The sequence below is a fragment of the Gekko japonicus genome, unplaced genomic scaffold, assembly GCF_001447785.1.
Source record: "Gekko japonicus isolate JY-2015 unplaced genomic scaffold, Gekko_japonicus_V1.1 scaffold121, whole genome shotgun sequence".
NCBI lineage: Eukaryota > Metazoa > Chordata > Lepidosauria > Squamata > Gekkonidae > Gekko > Gekko japonicus.
Window position 1 is genome coordinate 1,684,722 of NW_015174275.1, and position 16,999 is coordinate 1,701,720.

Here is a 16,999-nt window from a genome sequence, read left to right on the forward strand (position 1 = left end):
AGGTGGAAACCTACAATGATATACCTGGATAGCCCCGGCTAGCACAATCTTGTCAGGCTAGCCCAATCTCAGAAGCTAAGCAGGGTCAGCCCTGGCTAGTTTTTGGATAGGAGACCTCCTAGGAATACCAGGTTTGTGAGTCAGTGGCAAGCAATGGCAAACCACCTCTGAATGTCTCTTGCCTTGAAAACCCCTCAGAGTCGCGATAAATCAGCTGCAACTTGGAAGGCACTTTCCACCACCAATTATAACTAGGGGAATATAAAGACAGATAACTGCCTGTTATGTAACTACATGAAGGTAAACATAAAGTTGAGAGGAAGGCAGGAAGGAAGGAAGGGAGGGATGGCAGTTCTGTATTAAGACTTGAATGGGTGGAGTATAGCAAGGCCACTATCTCACTATCCCACAGTGCCCACAATCAACTAAAAACTACAGAACTTTCTATTATACTACACTAATTAAGAGCAACAAAGGGGTACATACTTTACTCACACATATATGTAGGAAATGGGGTAGAAGTACCCGCCCAAAAAACACTCTCCCACTTCTACAACTGTCAAACACTTACCTAAGACAGCCCACCTCATTATGGAGCTAAAAGGTTTCATGATATCAACTACATAATACTTCAAGCAGAACGATGATAACACTGAACAGAAACGGGGCTTTTTCACTCCAAATGCTTAGAAAAATGGTGGTAGAAGAGTAGGCTGCTTCATTTAATAATTCAGGTATTTGGGAACTAGCCAGCTCAAGCAGGTTTCTAAAGAGATGGCACACAGTTTCTAAATAAATAATCAATATATTTCTGTTTACCCTAGCTTTCAACTAAAGGGTTTCATTTTTCTGAGCCATTTTTATGGTCTGCATCTAGACTGAGGAAAGTTTTATGGATATCACTTTGGGATGCTGAAATGTGGTTTACGCTAGGCTTATACCCTTGGGTTGTTTTCATGTTTATAATTCTTATGTTCTTGATTTTTTAAAATTGTTTTATTTTGTGAGGTACCACAGCATATCTCTGGGAAAGCAGGATATAAATTACAGTAATATTTTAACTGCTAAAATTTCTTTAACTGTTTCAGCTGTGTACACACAAAAAACAGTGTTCTTGAAAACAGGGGTGGTGGAGCCTGCATGCGAACTAATGTGGCTGGAGCCACATGCTCAATCCCACCTCTGCTCTCTGCACTTGCATAATTTGTGAGGAGCTCCTGAGCAAGCCAACTTCAACCTCCAAATAATTTCAACACCTGATACAGAAATATAGCCATTGGTGGGAGCTATTGTAATAGCTTTGGGCTAGAATGTACAGGTTTCATGTGTCATCAGATTTCATGCTGCTTTTGAACAAAATAAGCTAGCTATGAACCCTCAAATAATTAGAATATTAAAGCTGAACTCACATATTGTCTCCTGTTCTGGACTGTCTGTCTGTAAGCTCTTTAATACATTAAAACGATGTTTAAAAACAAGGAGTTAATTAGTTCCCCACATAAATATCAGTAACATTTAAACCTGATCATTACTTTCATTTTAACAACAATACTGAAAATATGTTGTAACGCTTATTGCTTACCAACTGTGAATTAGAACTGCTATCATTTGTCATTTGCGAAAAGTCCTCTTCATTGGTGTCATCATCAGAGTCTTCTCGGAATTCTTGTCTAGGTCTTTTATGGGACCCTGGTGACGAAAAACCTCCCTCTTTTCTCTTAGCCATCACTGCTGAAGAGATATAAAATTCAGAACACAACCAAAAGGTGGGCATGATCCCACCAAAGTTTTAAGAGATCTTTATTTCAGTGCAAGAAATGAAAGTATAAGGTTAACTCCTCTACTAATAAAGTTGCCAATGCCAACACGTTTGGAGAAGAGTGTCCTGTCCTTTTAATAGAGGGTTAATGTGTGGGAATGAGGTAAATAAAGTTCTATTAAGCCATTACTAAAGGGACAGGACTTTTTTTCCTCTAGGAAGATGGCAACCATAACCACTAAAATCAAATTGCATTTATAGTGCTTGACTCTGGCTACACTGTTCTTGGAACACTTAAAGATCACAGATAGCATTCTAAGTATTTTTAAATTATTTGATTTGTTCCACAGTTGTATTTACAAAGAAGCAGTAATACTGCTGCCAGTGGTAATATCTAATCTTAGCTTAGCTTAGCTTTGCTCTTCTTGTAGCCCGTTAAAGTCAGGGAATGTTCAGAGGCACAAGTCTTTGGGTGCAAACGAAAGTGCCCTTCACTTTTAATCTTATAACAAGCTGCAGCATGATATAGCTATTTTTTTTTTATTTAAGCCTCCCCTTCTATTGTGCATCGCCCCCCCCCCCAAAAAAAACACCAACAACCTGTAAGCCAGTTTGGGTCCTTCAGGGAGAAAAGTGGAAAATAAGTATTATAAAGAAGCTTAGGCGGGTTTTTTTTTAAAAAGACATCAAATATCTGGGTTAAAATCAATCCAAAGTCTCTCAACAAGCATCAAATTGCAAGCTTAAACTGTATGAGAGAGACAAGACAAATTGAGACAATGTGCATTTATTTAAAGATGCCTCAAGTGCCACATCCTTTTAAGTCCATTGAAGGGAGCATGCTTAGAATGGTGTAAGTCTGCTTAGAGGCACTACTATGTAGGTACTTAACACATTATACAAGTTACCACAAGTCTTTGCTGGGGGGGGAAGTGATAGTGTGTAATGTTTTGCCATGTAAATATTTTGCTTTTTTATTTCTGCAAATTAATGTGAGATTTTATATGTATGTTTGCTGTACTTTAAAATGCAGGCTATAAGGTAAGAAAGGGAGGGCTGGATGAGTGAAATGTGTTATGACTGGATGGTAGCTATATCCTAGGTGGTGGAGTTGACTGGTTTGTGGAGAAAAGAAAGAGAGGGACAGGAGAGTTAGAGGAAGTGTCAGATGCTTTAGACGGAGGCTGTGGTCACATGGCAGGGTTAGCACGGTCTGGCCCCGTCTCAAATTTCTCCATTATTTTTTGTAACAGAGAAATTTGATCAGACATCCCACCCTTAACCCACTTCACCTTGCACTCACCCCGTGGAGAACTGATCAGGTGGCAGTTGCAGAGTGACAGCTATTATTTGTCCTTTGGGTATGCGCATAAGCACTTATGGGAAGCTACTGCTTCAAACTCCTGGCAGCTGGTGGTTACTGGGATTGCAGAACGAGGCTGCTGGGATTTGTAGTGTGACTGTGAGTGCAGTGTTTTTTAAACTCTTCTTTTTAAAAATTAATTGTTTCAAAGCTGGGGGGGGGGAGAGAGAGAAGCCTCATCCTGTGTGCTGACATTTTTATTAAAAGCTTGGAGCAAAGCTGGAGTCAAGGCATCGTTCTCAGACTGCCTCTTCCCCCCTCTGAAAACCCCTTTCCCAACCACGTGAGCCGCAAAGCTGTTGGCAGAAAACAGGTGAAACGGATCTGCTTAAGCGCAGACTGCTAAATGAATTTTTTAAATGGCGCCAACGCAAGTGTGCTCTCTAGCTTCCCAAATGGCTTGATTTCTCAAGAGAAAGTTCAGACATCAGGAATTGTGTGCTGAAACCACTTCAATCTGTAATGGTCTGTTTTTTTCCAGTGTCAGCTGTGAGTACAGGCTGCCAACGACTGCAGAATGGGAGACAGATATCACAGTCTAAACAATCATTTTTAATCCATAAGGGAGAAGCAATGAAATTGGGTCAAATAGCCAGTCTGATCACAGCCTGAGAGAAATCTGTGTTTTCTTCATGCAGAAGCCTAAGTGGCAAGTGAGTAAAATAAGACTTTGGGGCTAGGTCTATTTTGAAAACATTTTTTTTTTTAAAGACCAGCACATATCTTACAACAAGGAAGCTAGTGTGTATATGTGTCAAGTGCTGTCAAGTGGCGTCCAACTTATGGAAACTCTATGTATTGTTGTTGTTGTTCAGTCGCACAGTCGAGTCCGACTCTTCGCGACCCCATGGACCAACTCCCACCAGGCCCTCCTGTCTTCCGCTGTCCTCTGAAGTTTGCTCAATTTCATGTTCGTTGCATCTATGACACTGTCTAACCATCTCATCCTTTGCCGTCCCCGTCTTCTTTGACCTTCAATCTTTCCCAGCATCAGGGTCTTCTCCAGTGAGTGCTCCCTTCTCATTTGGTGGCCAAAGTATTTGAGCTTCAGTTTCATTATCTGGCCTTCCAGGGAACAGTCAGGGTTGATTTCTTTTAGGATTGACTGATTTGTTCTTCTTGCAGTTCAAGGGACTCTCAAGAGTCTTCTCCAGCACCATAGTTCAAAAGAATCTATTCTTCGGCGCTCGGCCTTCCTTATAGTCCAACTCTTGCAGCCATACATGACTACTGGGAATACCATTGCTTTGACCATGCGGACTTTTGTTGGCAGGGTAATGTCTCTACTTTTTATCATGCTGTTTAGGTTCGCCATCGCTTTCCTCCCAAGGAGCAGGCGTCTTTTAATTTCATGGCTGCTGTCACAGTCTGCGGTGATCTGGGATCCCAGGAACGTGAAGTCTGTCACTACTTCCACAGCTTCCCCTTCTATTTGCCAAGGAGTGATGGGGCCAGATGCGATAATCTTCGGGGGGTTTTATGTTGCGTTTCAAGCCAACTTTTGCGCTCTCCTCTTTGACCCTGAGCAAGAGGCTCTTTAGGTCCTCTTCACTTTCTGCCATCAGAGTGGTATCGTCTGCATATCTGAGGTTGTTGATCTTTTCCCCAGCAATCTTAATTCCCGCTTGTGATTCATCCAGGCCAGCATTTCGCATGATGTACTCTGCATATATATTAAATAAGCAAGGTGACAATATACATCCTTGTCGTACTCCTTTTCCTATGCTGAACCAATCAGTTGTTCCATATCCGGTTCTAACTGTCGCTTCTTGGCCCTTATACAGGTTTCTCAAGAGACATGTGAGGTGGTCTGGTACTCCCATCTCTTTAAGGACCTGCCATAGTTTGTTGTGATCCACACAGTCAAAGGCTTTAGCATAGTCAATGAAGCAGAAGTAGATGTTTTTCTGGTACTCTCTTGCTTTCTCCATAATCCAGCGAATGTTGGCAATTTGATCTCTAGTTCCTCTACCTCTTCGAAACCCAGCTTGTACTTCTGGTAGTTCTCTATCCACGTACTGTTGAAGCCTAGCTTGTAGGATCTTGAGCATGACCTTGCTAGCGTGTGATATGAGTGCAATTGTGCGATAGTTTGAACATTCCTTGGCATTGCCCTTCTTTGGGATTGGAATGTATACTGACCTTTTCCAATCCTGTGGCCACTGTTGCGTTATCCAAATTTGCTGGCAAATGGAGTGCAGAACTTTAACAGCATCATCTTCTAAGACTTTGAATAGCTCAGCTGGAATACCATCACCTCCACTAGCTTTGTTGTTAGTAATGCTTTCTAAGGCCCATTTAACTTCACATTCCAGGATGTCTGGCTCGAGGTCAGTGATTATACCGTCGTGGTTGTCAAGGACATCGAGGTCTTTCTTGTATAGTTCTTCTGTGTATTCTTGCCATCTTTTCCTAATCTCTTCTGCTTCTGTTAGGTCCCTACCGTTTTTGTCCTTTATCATGGCCAGCTTTGCATGGAACGCTCCCTTGATTTCTCCAACTTTCTTGAAGAGATCTCTAGTCCTTCCCATTCTATTGTTTTCTTCTATTACTTTGCACTGTTCATTCAGGAAGGCCTCCTTATCTCTCCTTGCTGTTCTCTGGAAATCTGCGTTCAGTTGGGTAAATCTTTCCTTTTCGCCTTTGCCTTTCGCTTTCCTTCTTTCCTCTGCTATTTGTAAAGCCTCATCAGAAAGCCACTTTGCTTTCTTACATTTCTTTTTCTTTGGGATGGTGGTGATTGCTGCCTCCTGTACGATGTCACGAACCTCTGTCCATAGTTCTTCAGGCACTCTATCTATCAAATCCAGACCCTTGAATCTATTCTTCACCTCTACTGTATATTCATCAGGGATGCGATCTAGGTCAAACCTGAATGGCCTCGTGGTTTTCCCAATTTTCTTCAGTTTAAGTCTGAATTTTGCAATGAGTAGCTCATGATCTGAACCACAGTCAGCTCCAGGTCTTGTTTTTACTGACTGGATAGAGCTTCTCCATCTTTGACTGCAAATTATATAGTCAATCTGATTTCGGTGTTGCCCATCTGGTGATGTCCATGTGTAGAGTCGCCTCTTAGGTTGTTGGAAAAGGGTGTTCGCTATGACCAGTGTGTTCTCTTTTTTTATATAAGTTTATTTATAATTTTCAGTATACATCATATCATCAGTTTACATTTCTCATACTTGTGAGTCATAGCTATTCTCTTTGGCCAACCATACATAAAACTTTTCCCATCATTTATCGAATGTCTCTTTGGTATTACCTTTTATTATTAAACTTAGTTTGCCAATTCTACTACTGACAACATTTTATCAATTACTTCTTTCTTTGAGGGCAATTATTCTTCTTTCCATTTTTTGGCTAATATTATTCTAGCTGTTGTAAAAAGGTATATAATTACATATTTACTAGTTTTGCTATACATATCTGGGAGCATATTCAATAGAGCTATTTCTGGTACAAATGGGATTTGTTCTTCTGTTATTTCATTAATCATTCTGTATATTTTTTCCAATATCTTTGTACTTTGTACCAGTGTGTTCTCTTGACAAAACTCTGTTAACCTTTGCCCTGCTTCATTTTGCATTCCAAGGCCTAACTTATTCCGGCTACCTTTTGACTTCCTACTTTAGCATTCCAGTCCCCTATGATGATGAGGACATCATTTTTTGGTGTAAGTTCTAGGAGGTGTTGTAGGTCTTCATAGAACCAGTCCACTTCGGCCTCTTCTGCATCAGTGGTTGGGGCATAGACTTGGATTACTGTGATGTTGAATGGTTTGCCTTGGAATCGGACTGAAATCATTCTGTCATTTTTGAGATTGTATCCCAGTACTGACTTTTGCACTCTCTTGTTGACTATAAAGGCCACACTATTTTTTCTACGAGATTCCTGGCCACAGTAGTAGATAAATGGTCTTCTGAGTTAAATTTGCCCATTCCTGTCCATTTTAGTTCACTGATTCCTAAGATATCAATGTTCAGTCTTGCCATCTCATTTTTGACCACGTCAAGCTTACCTTGATTCATAGATTCCTATGAATCAAGGTATGTAGTATTTTAGGTTCCTATGTAGTATTGTTCTTTGCAGCATCGGACTTTCCTTTCACCATCAGACACATCCACAACTGAGCGTCCTTTCGGCTTTGGCCCAGCCGCTTCACTCTTTCTGGGGTTACTTGTACTTGCCCTCTGCTCTTCCTCAGTAGCATATTGGACACCTTCTGACCTGAGGGGCTCATCTTCCGGCGTCATATCTTTTAGCCTTTTGATACTGTCCATGGGGTTTTCTTGGCAAAAATACTGGAGTGGGTTGCCATTTCCTTCTCCAGGGGGATCACTCTTGGTCTGAGTTCTCTACTGTGGCCTGTCCGTCCTGGGTGGCCCTTCACGGCATAGCCCACAGCTTCATTGAACTACGCAAGCCCCCTCGCCATGACAAGGCCTATTGTTAACAGCCTTGCTCAGATCTTGGAAACTGAGGGTCATGGCTTCCTTTATAGAGTCAGTCCCTCTTGCGAGGGGTCTTCCTCTTTTCCTGCTTTCTTCAACTTTTCCTAGCATTATTGTCTTTTCCAGTGACTCTTGTCTTCTCATAATGTGACCAAAGTATGATAGGTTCAGTTTAGTCATTTTAGCTTATAGGGAGAGTTCAGGCTTGATTAGATCTAGAAATCACTTATTTGTCTTTCTGGTGGTCCATGTAGTCATGCTGATACCATTACGACTTTGAACCACCCTGGAACCGTTAAGCTTTTATACTTCTTAATAAACTATATCTTTTAAAGTAAAAACAACCATTTTATAGAAGAAATGATCCCATTTTACTTCACTGCCACCCCCCTACAGTGACCTTTCGGTCATTCTACCAAATATAATTAAACCATCCTGTTCTTTGGGTTCAACTAAGAGGTCTAAAGCAAAAGCCTTTGGTAGCAGTGAAAATCATCAGGGAACACCAAGGAAGTCAAGGAGGCAATATAATACAGGTTATTTCAGAGCATTACAGAGAGATGCCATTATATGTATTGCATACCAGGGGCTACAATGCAGGGGGTAAAACATTACATTGTGCAATGGGTCAGACAGCTACGTGCTAATTACCTGATAAAAGGGGAAATCTCTTGTGTTGCCAGTAGCTCCACCCCAATTAAAATAATATCCTCTGGATGTTTACTCAGAAGGAAGAATAATTTAAATACTTTCTATCTAAGTCTCTCTACCACCAGAGCATAAGACATCTTGTAGAAAAATATAAACAATATGCTTCATGGCCATGCACTTTATTTCAGATAGAACAGGGTTTCAAAGGATGACTACAGCAATTACATATTCATACAGTAAGAAGCAGTCCTTCAAATATCCAGACCAGCCATCATAAGATCATAATCAGCACTTTGAACTAAGCTCAAATTGTACCAAATTTCTGGCCTATCATTTACAGAAAGTTATTTGAGTGCTACATTTTGAAATGGTTGAAACTTCCACATGGCCCTCAAAAATTAAGCATATTTCTGCAATGTAATTTGGAACAGATTAGCACCATGGACTAATGCTGCTTCTAAACCATCTTTCTCCAGGAAGACTGCTGGCCAAGCATGACACGCCACAGAAGAGAGCTGAGCCTCCAGTTGTAAACACAAATGTAACAGCACCCTAGGGTTGCAAAGTTGTTCTTTTCAGGGAAGCACAACCCTATCAAGAAGAGGCTGACTCCTCAATCCCTGATTTGACACACAATCGACCAATAGCAGCATCAGCATATTGTCTCTCATCTAGCCACTACTGCCTCCAAAGCACTTCTTAAAGCACCCACACCACTTGAATTTACAGATGTTTAACAGTACAGATGTATGGAAGTATACAAGCAAAGTTTGTGGAACCCCACTGCATGAATGCCATGGGTATGAGTAACTATCTTTCAGCATCACGTTTTTTGAGGGCTAGTGTGGTTTTAATGTTGAACTAAGATCTGGGTGACTGTTTCAATCCCCACTCTGCCATGGAAGCTTGCTGCCTGACTTTGGTCCAGTCACACACACTCTCCCTAGCCTACTTCACAGGGTTGCTGTGAGGAAAAAATGGAGGAGGGGAGAGCAATGTAAGCCACTTTGGGTTTCTACAGGGGAGAAAGGAGGAGTGTAAATGAAGTAAAGTAAAACAATGTTAATTGAACTGTATTAATGTTTTAAAGGTTTCTGGCTGGTTTTCATTTGCTTGTTTTATTGTAAACTGTTCTGAGCAATGAAGAGAAGCACTACATAAATAAATAAGATACAAAAGGTACCTGACCATTCAGATGACTGCGTATAAACAACAATGACAGAGGACTGAATGCTGTTCATCAATATTATTGCCATGGAAGAAGCACAAAGATGTGCTACTTAAAAGTCTACCTTTCTCACTGAGAGGATGTCCCTGTGATATTCGCTTGAATGGGTGGTACCACAGGGGGTGATCCTTGCTCTGATGTTACTTAACATCTATATGCACCCCCTTGCCCAGTTGGTCTGGGGGTTTGTGTTGGGCTATCACCAATATGCTGATGACACCCAGCTCTATCTGCTGAGTCTCAAGGCAAATTGCAATGCAATCAGTAAAATAAGACATCTAAAAAGCAATATAGTAGTAGGGCTCTAGGAACCTGTAAAAACATGCAAAAAGCATTAGTCACGTGATCATCAGAATGTGGCTGTGTTTGGACCAAGTTTTTCTCCACTTTATACTCTGAGAGGCAGTGGCAGACAGTGGCTGGGAGTGTTGGCCTAGGACCTGGATTCAAATCCCTACTCACCCATGTCAGATCATCGTTTTGAGGATAAAGTGGGGAAGATATAATATAACATAATTTATATAATAGAGTTTATATAATATAGAGGAAAGATGTTGGGTGAAAGGTTATGATTAAGAGGGATACGATGGATTGTTGGAATAAGTGTATTTTGCTCTGTTGTTCCAAAAACCAATTTTTGGAATTGATCAAACTGTCGAGATGCATCTGCGCTCTATTCTCTCGTTTTTCTTTTTTTAATTGTTTATATTCCTTCTTGGATTTTTTTTATATATGTATGAAAAACTTTGATTTTTTAAAAAGAGATAACGAAGCGGGGAAGGAAGCACTGGCTCCGTTCCTCCGAGCTCCCTGGAGGATGGGAGGGATACAAACGTCCTGAATAAACAGCTGCCCCCTAAACCCTGAGCTCCAGAAGCCGATCCCCAGACTCAGTTCTGAGACGTTTACTGAGAGAGAAAGCGTGCTCCAAATCCGCAGCCTGCGGCCATTCTGCTTCCTTAAAGGCTGAGTAGTGACTAATAATAATACCCTTAAAAGACTGACGGCACCGCCACTACAAGGCAAAGTAGAGGGGGGGGGGGAGAAGAGAGGTAAATGTTATGCGGCTTCTCCTCAGCTCCTTCACGGGGCACATCTGGAGCAACGGGAGGCCGGCGATCCTCTTCAGCCCCCACCTGACGAACCAAAACCCTGAGGGGGCCCCTCCCTCCCCCCCTTCACTGGAGTAACTGTTGGGGACCGTTAAGAGTTTGTACCTGTTCAGAAACTCCGAACGGGCGGCGCGCGGGACCCCTTCCCCGTTCCGAAGAGCGCATTAACAGAATCTACGCGCGAAGAATGGGAGACCACACATGCGCACTTCCTGGGTGTGTTTCCCCACCTTCTTCTGGCAGTCACAGGGGAGGGAAGCAAATCAAACCGGAGTTCTATATACACTTGTGGGTTCGCTATGAATTTGCCATATGAGGGGGCGAGGGCAAGAGATAGGCGCACAGTGCCCGGATGGAAATTTGCCATGTCCTTTGCATTGACTCTAACCCCACAGGAGCCGCCATGCAAGTCTGCGGCGGCAAAAATTAGACCGAACTCTCGTTGCATCTTAATTTTATTCCATCGTACATTCTAATCTTCAACGTGGCACCAAACTCGTGTTTACGATCAGTTCGGCTCGGTTACGAATCGGAGGTGTTTATAGTCTCCCTTTTTTACGCCTGCATCTCTTTGGGATTGCCTGCCAATAGTTCGGCGCTGCCGGTTAACGTCACCGCCCGACGCATGCGCAATTACGTGTACCGGATTACGAATTGTGGCGCGGAGACACTGCTGCGGAGTTGGTTGGCGTGGCGTATAGCTATTGAGAGATCGGGGTGAGGTTCTGAGCCCGAACTTTTCTTTTTCCTCCGGGGTGCTTGGGTGGCAGGGAGGGAGTCTGGTGATGGAAGCACGTCTTCCTGTGTGATTGGGGACTGGACTTTTTCTTTCTCTCCAGCAGTTGCCAACCTTTTTGGAAGATAATGGAATGGTCCCCCAACGGGTAAAGTAGCAGAACAGTACAGTTAATAGGGTTGCCAGCTCTGCGCTCGAAAATACCTAGAGACTTTGGGGGTGGATCCGGGAGAGGAAGAAGAAGAAGGAGAGAAGAGATTGGATTTATACCCCGCCCTTCACTTGGGAGTCTCAGAGCGGCTTACAAATTCCTTTCCCTTCCCCTCCCCACAACAGACACCCTGTGAGGTGGGTGGGGCTGAGAGAACTCTGACACAAACTGCTCTTTTTCAAGGACAGCTGTGCCAGAGCTTGCGACTGACCCAAGGTCACATCAGCAGGTGCAAGTGGAGGAGTGTGGAATCAAACCCGGTTCTCCCAGATTAGAGTCCGCGCACTTAACCACTACACCAAACTGGCTCTCAATGGATTTGGGGAGGGGAGGGGTGGGGAGGGACCTCAGCATGGTCCAATGCCATAGAGTCCACCCTTCAAAGCAGCCACTTTCTCCAGGGGAGCTGGTCTCTGTCAGCTGGAGATCAGTTATAAAAGCGGGAGATCTTCAGGCCCCACCTAGAGGCTGGCAATCCTAGTACAGTATAGGGTGTGTGTCTGTGCATGTAAGACACTCTTTCTCTACCTCCTCTGTTAGCTTTCAGTTTGCCTCAGAGTTTTCTTCCAAACAACATTCCAAGCTGGAATTCTTCTCTAACATACTGAAGTCCAACCCTACTCCTCATTTTCTTGGACGTGTGAAGCAGACTAAAGCATGCATGGAACACCAGCTTTTGGCTACCGGCTCCCTGCAGTGTTTCCCCAAGAGTGCCAGTGCGTCCTGGAACATCATTGCCCTCACATCCTGGCTCAGCCATTTCAACTTTCTTTATTTATTGGGATTTATATCTTGCCCTACCCTGCAAGCAGGCTCAGGGCGGCTCGCATCATAGTATAAAACAGGTATGTCCAACAGGTAGATCGCAATGTACCAGTAGATCTACCAGTAGATCGCGGAGGGGTCAGAGGTAGATCACCTGCCCCTTACCAGTAAATGACAGAAGGTGCATTATAAATGGGGGGCGGGTGGGCGGTGGAACCCAACTTTAGTTAGTTAAAATCTAATTTGAAAACTAATTTGAAACTTTATTTTCATGGTGGTAGATCACCGGCACTTTTGGCCGGAAAAAATAGATCACTACCTGTTCGAAGTTGGACATGCCTGGTATAAAACAGCAGGAACAGCAAGAACAATTTAAAATATCACATGGTCAATACCATAGAAATAAAGTTACAATTACATAATAGTCTATGTTATCATGGCCAACAAATTGGCAGCTGGTGTCATTCAGTGTACACTAGCCCTATGCTAGAGGGGCAATGGATCAGGATAGATTAGATCAGCTGCCCGTTGCACCAATGATATAAAAGCACCATGGGTGATCAAAGTAGGGGAGGCCAGTGTTATTCAAGATATTATTCAACATCCGCTGCCTCAACGAAAGGCCTGGCAGAACAGCTCTGTTTTTCAGGCTTTGTGGAATAGCAACAGATCCTGCAGGGCCCTGATCGCAATTGGGTGCGTGTTCCACCTGGTTCCTGGCCCTGGTTGAGGCAAGGCAAAAGTCTTTCGGGTCGGGGACTACAAGGCGGTGCTGGTCAGCAGACCGCAAGACTCTGCAAGGCATAGATAAGGAGAGACGGTCCCACAGGTATGCTGGTCCCTGGCCACAAAGGGCCTTAAAGGTTAATGCCATAACCATAATATATGTATTAATGATCATGAGAATGTATAAAGTCTGCAAATCACTGTGTTGGTCCAAAGTAAAGCCCCAGAGCCATCTAATGCCTTTTATTAAGACCAACCAAAATGACACAAAACAGGGTTCCATCTTACATCAGACGTGGGGGGGGGGGGGGGGATAATCCTAAAGCTACTCATCTGCATTCTGAGCACAAAGGCAAGCAGGTTTTATATTCATATATGCATATAGCTACATATTTAGTAGATTTTTTAAAAATCCTGCCTATCTTGCAATACGCTCAGTGTGTTGCACATTGCCTTTCCTTCCTCCATTTTATCCTCACAGCACCCCTGTAAAGTAGGTTAGGCTGAAAGGGAGAGTGATTGGCCAAAAGTCACATAGTTAACTTCATGGCAGAGTGGAAATTTGAACTCACGTCACCCAAATCCTAGTCCAGATCTCTAATAGCTAAATGGTGCTGGGTAAAACTGGTGTCAGGTTGCACCTTTGGCCTTCTGGAACTGAATATATAAAAGACAGTGGCTGACGGAACACCTCCGTAGCAGCAAATGGAACACATCCCTTAACATGCTGAAACCTTAGGGAAAACGTACGTTCTCTGCACTTTTGTCTCCCTATAGCTAATCCCAGGTACTATAGACGTGAGAAGATCTGCTTTCAAACCATAATGTTTCCTAGTACCCATTGTTTTATCTATTGTTATTATTTATTAATTAAAATAATTAAATAATTTGTTAAAATATTCTTGTAGCTTAATGGGGCTTGCCAGCCTGCATTAAAAACATTACAGTTTAAAGAAACAGACTAAAACTCCCCAAATAACCCCATACATTTTTGCCATTCAAAGCCCTGGCAAATAAAATGGCCCTGCAGTGTCTCGTAAAAATTTCTACCACTCGTTACACAACCGCCCGTTACACAAAAGAGGGAGCAACAAAAATTAAATCATTGTATAGCACTGTGTGTGATATAGCCAGGAGATCCTAGGATTGTCTGGCAGCGTGAAACTCAGCTCTTTTTAAGCATCATGCAGCGAGCTAGACTTATGGGGGTGGGGCTGGGAGAGCTGTGACTGACCCAAGGTCACCCAGCTTTGCTTCAAGTGGAGGAGGGTGGAATCAAACCTGGTTCTCCAGATTAAAGTCCATCACTCTTAACCATTACACTACGCTGGCTCCCTAGGGAGCAACAGTGGAGATGGTACAGTTACTGGGTGGTGCCAAGTAGACAGCCTTGAGGGGGGGGGGAACTGCCAGTAGGTGGCAGGCTGGGGGCTACAGGTGACACATGAGGATATATCAGAGGAAATGGTTCATGAGTCCTAGGCCATAGAAGCATTTATAAAAGTCATAACCAGCACTTTGAGTTGGACTCAGAAGCAAACTGACAGCCACTGCAGCTGTTTAAAGATAGACAAGCCCCCAACAATATTGAGGCTGCTGCATTATGAAACTGAATTTCTAGGCTGTCTTCAATGGCAACCAACACAGAACACACTATGGTAGTCCAACTGTGAACTACAAAAGTGTGACCAGACAAACTGAGTCTAAGAAGGGTGTGAGTTGGTGAACCAGATGCAATTGATAGGAGCCACTCTTGGCCACCAAACTACTTTTCAAACAGCAAGGCCGGATCCATGAGCACTCCAGAGCTCTTAACCTGCACTTCAGAAGCCAACTGCACTCCCTCCACAAGTGGATTCAGTCCATCCAAAAATGAAACTCTGTGCTAGCTCATCAGCACAACCCCAAAACCCAGTCCTTGCTCTTTCCATAAGATCAACAATTGTTTTTCAAGTCTTGCAGCATTTCACAGGTTCAGTGGGTCTTGTAGGGTTGCCAACTCAAGCTGAGGAAGTTCCTGGAGATTTGGGGGTGTTACCTGGGGAGGGCAGAGCTTGGGGGAGGGGATGGAGCTCAGCAGATGTGATGTCATTTCCTCCGGGGGAACTGATATCTGTAGTCTGGGGATCAGCTGTAATTCTGGGAGGACTCCAGCCCCCACCTGAAAGCTGGCGACCCTACCTGCCAGGCAAGGAGGGTCTAACTAGCAATGAGGTTAATCATTTATTTTTACATTTTTATTTTACTTGTTTTATGCCCTTTCTCCCCATTGAGGAGCCAATGCAGATTACATTGTTCTTTTCTCCTCCAGTTTATGCTTATGACAGTCCCGTAGGGTAGGTCAGGCTGAAAGTATGTGACTGGCCCGAGGTCATTCTGTAAGCTTCCATGGCAGGGTGGGGGTTCAAACCTGGGTCTCACGGAACCTAATCTGATGCTGTAACCATTACGTCACATTGATCTCTCAAATAAGAAGCAGTTTGAAACAACTGAAAAGCAGGGTGAACAGAGATCTTCTGATTCAATATGGAAATTAGTATATAGCAAAGGATCATGGGAAAGTGAATAGTAAAGAAAGGTAAATATCTGAAAGGAAAGAATCGTAGGTGATTGTATGCATTCTTGCTAGAGTTTGCAGTTGCATTGATGGGATTAGAGCGCTTTACTGGGGGATCATTGTGAAATGGATAATGTTGGCAGGTGAAAGAAAATTTATGTGGAATATATTCCTTTGTATAGTTTTTTTGATATTGTTAACAGCAAATCAGCTCTGCTTTTAAAAAATGTCTTCAGAAAGTTAGCTTGCAGCCCAGTTAGTTGCAGCATGTTTATTCAGAAATACATCTCACTGAGTTCGATGGGACTTACACTTGTTGAAGTAGATAGAATCTCAAATTCAAACCCATTTTGAAGTGTGGGCATGAGCAATTGATGGCAGAAATAGCTTTCTAGTTCAGTGATGTTGCTGTTAAGGGTCTTGGACGTGAACAAAGAAACAGCTCTATTGGCTGAGTTACTTTGAAGTACAACCCCAAAAAGAATTACACCCCTCATTGACTTCAGTGTGCTTGGAAGGCTAGAACTCTGCTTAGGTCTGCACTGTTAGACTAGATGTTATTCTGTTTACTATACATAATGGCTGCACTCCTCAAGCAGTAATACATGGGAGGGCTGTGGAGAACTGAGCAGTTCTACCTGGGTCTGCTGCTTAATAAACAAGCAGCTGCTACACTTAAGTGAGTTTGCTCTTCAGCAGTGGAACTTGGTGCTGCTAATGGCACGTTATGTCTCCTGCCTGTATGCATGGTTTGTTTCTTTGAGTCACGACAGTTGTCATCTATCCCACACTATTCTGTACAAAGGCTTTCGTAGCCAGTGGTTGACTGATTCACACATACATTTATGTTAGGGAGACCCCCAGGAACAGGATAGGGGGCATTTCAGGCTGCCATGAGAGAGGGGAGGTGGGAAAACTTTGCGGGTGAAAATCCTTGTGCCCACAGAAACCCCAGCATGGATCTCAGCCTGTGTTCCCATGTAATGCTCTGTCACTTTGGATCATGCTGGTGGATAGTGGGAAAATTCATATTTAGAGATTAAGAATAAGCTTTTCAAACATGGGGAGATCTCAAGAGTTCTTGGGGGGTTGTTTGTGTCAGCAGAAAGGCAAAAAAACCCTGTTCCAAGGCTGCCACTTGGTGTCCGTGTGTGTGTGTGTGTGTGTGTGTGTGTGTGTGTGTGTGTGATTATAATGCTGTTTGCAGCAGGATGGGGGGCTGTGAATAGCACAGAGAAGAGAATTGTGAAGCTGACAAATTTAACACTTCAAATAGGACTATTATGTTATTCAATGTTGTAGCCTTTGATAGTTCTGTTAACTCCTGAGATAAAAGAAACTTTGCACTTACCTGGAAGTACTACATTCCCAAGCATTTGTGCTTGGTTTTAAATAGGTGGGCCTTAGATACAAATTGTGTTCTCAAAATAAATCATTCCC

General features: G+C 43.1%; 1 protein-coding gene across 1 annotated transcript in view; it reads right to left on the reverse strand.

Moving 5' to 3' along the window:
* SMC6 (structural maintenance of chromosomes 6) overlaps positions 1 to 10,767 on the reverse strand; it is a 60,727-nt gene extending 49,960 nt beyond the window's left edge. The window contains exons 1-2 of the mRNA XM_015423771.1: positions 10,670 to 10,767; positions 1,583 to 1,731 (exon numbers count right to left, since the gene is read on the reverse strand). Coding sequence (XP_015279257.1) covers positions 1,583 to 1,726 — 144 coding nt within the window. The 5' untranslated portion in view covers positions 1,727 to 1,731; positions 10,670 to 10,767. The remainder of the gene's footprint in view (positions 1 to 1,582; positions 1,732 to 10,669) is intronic.
* Positions 10,768 to 16,999: the final 6,232 nt, after the last annotated feature.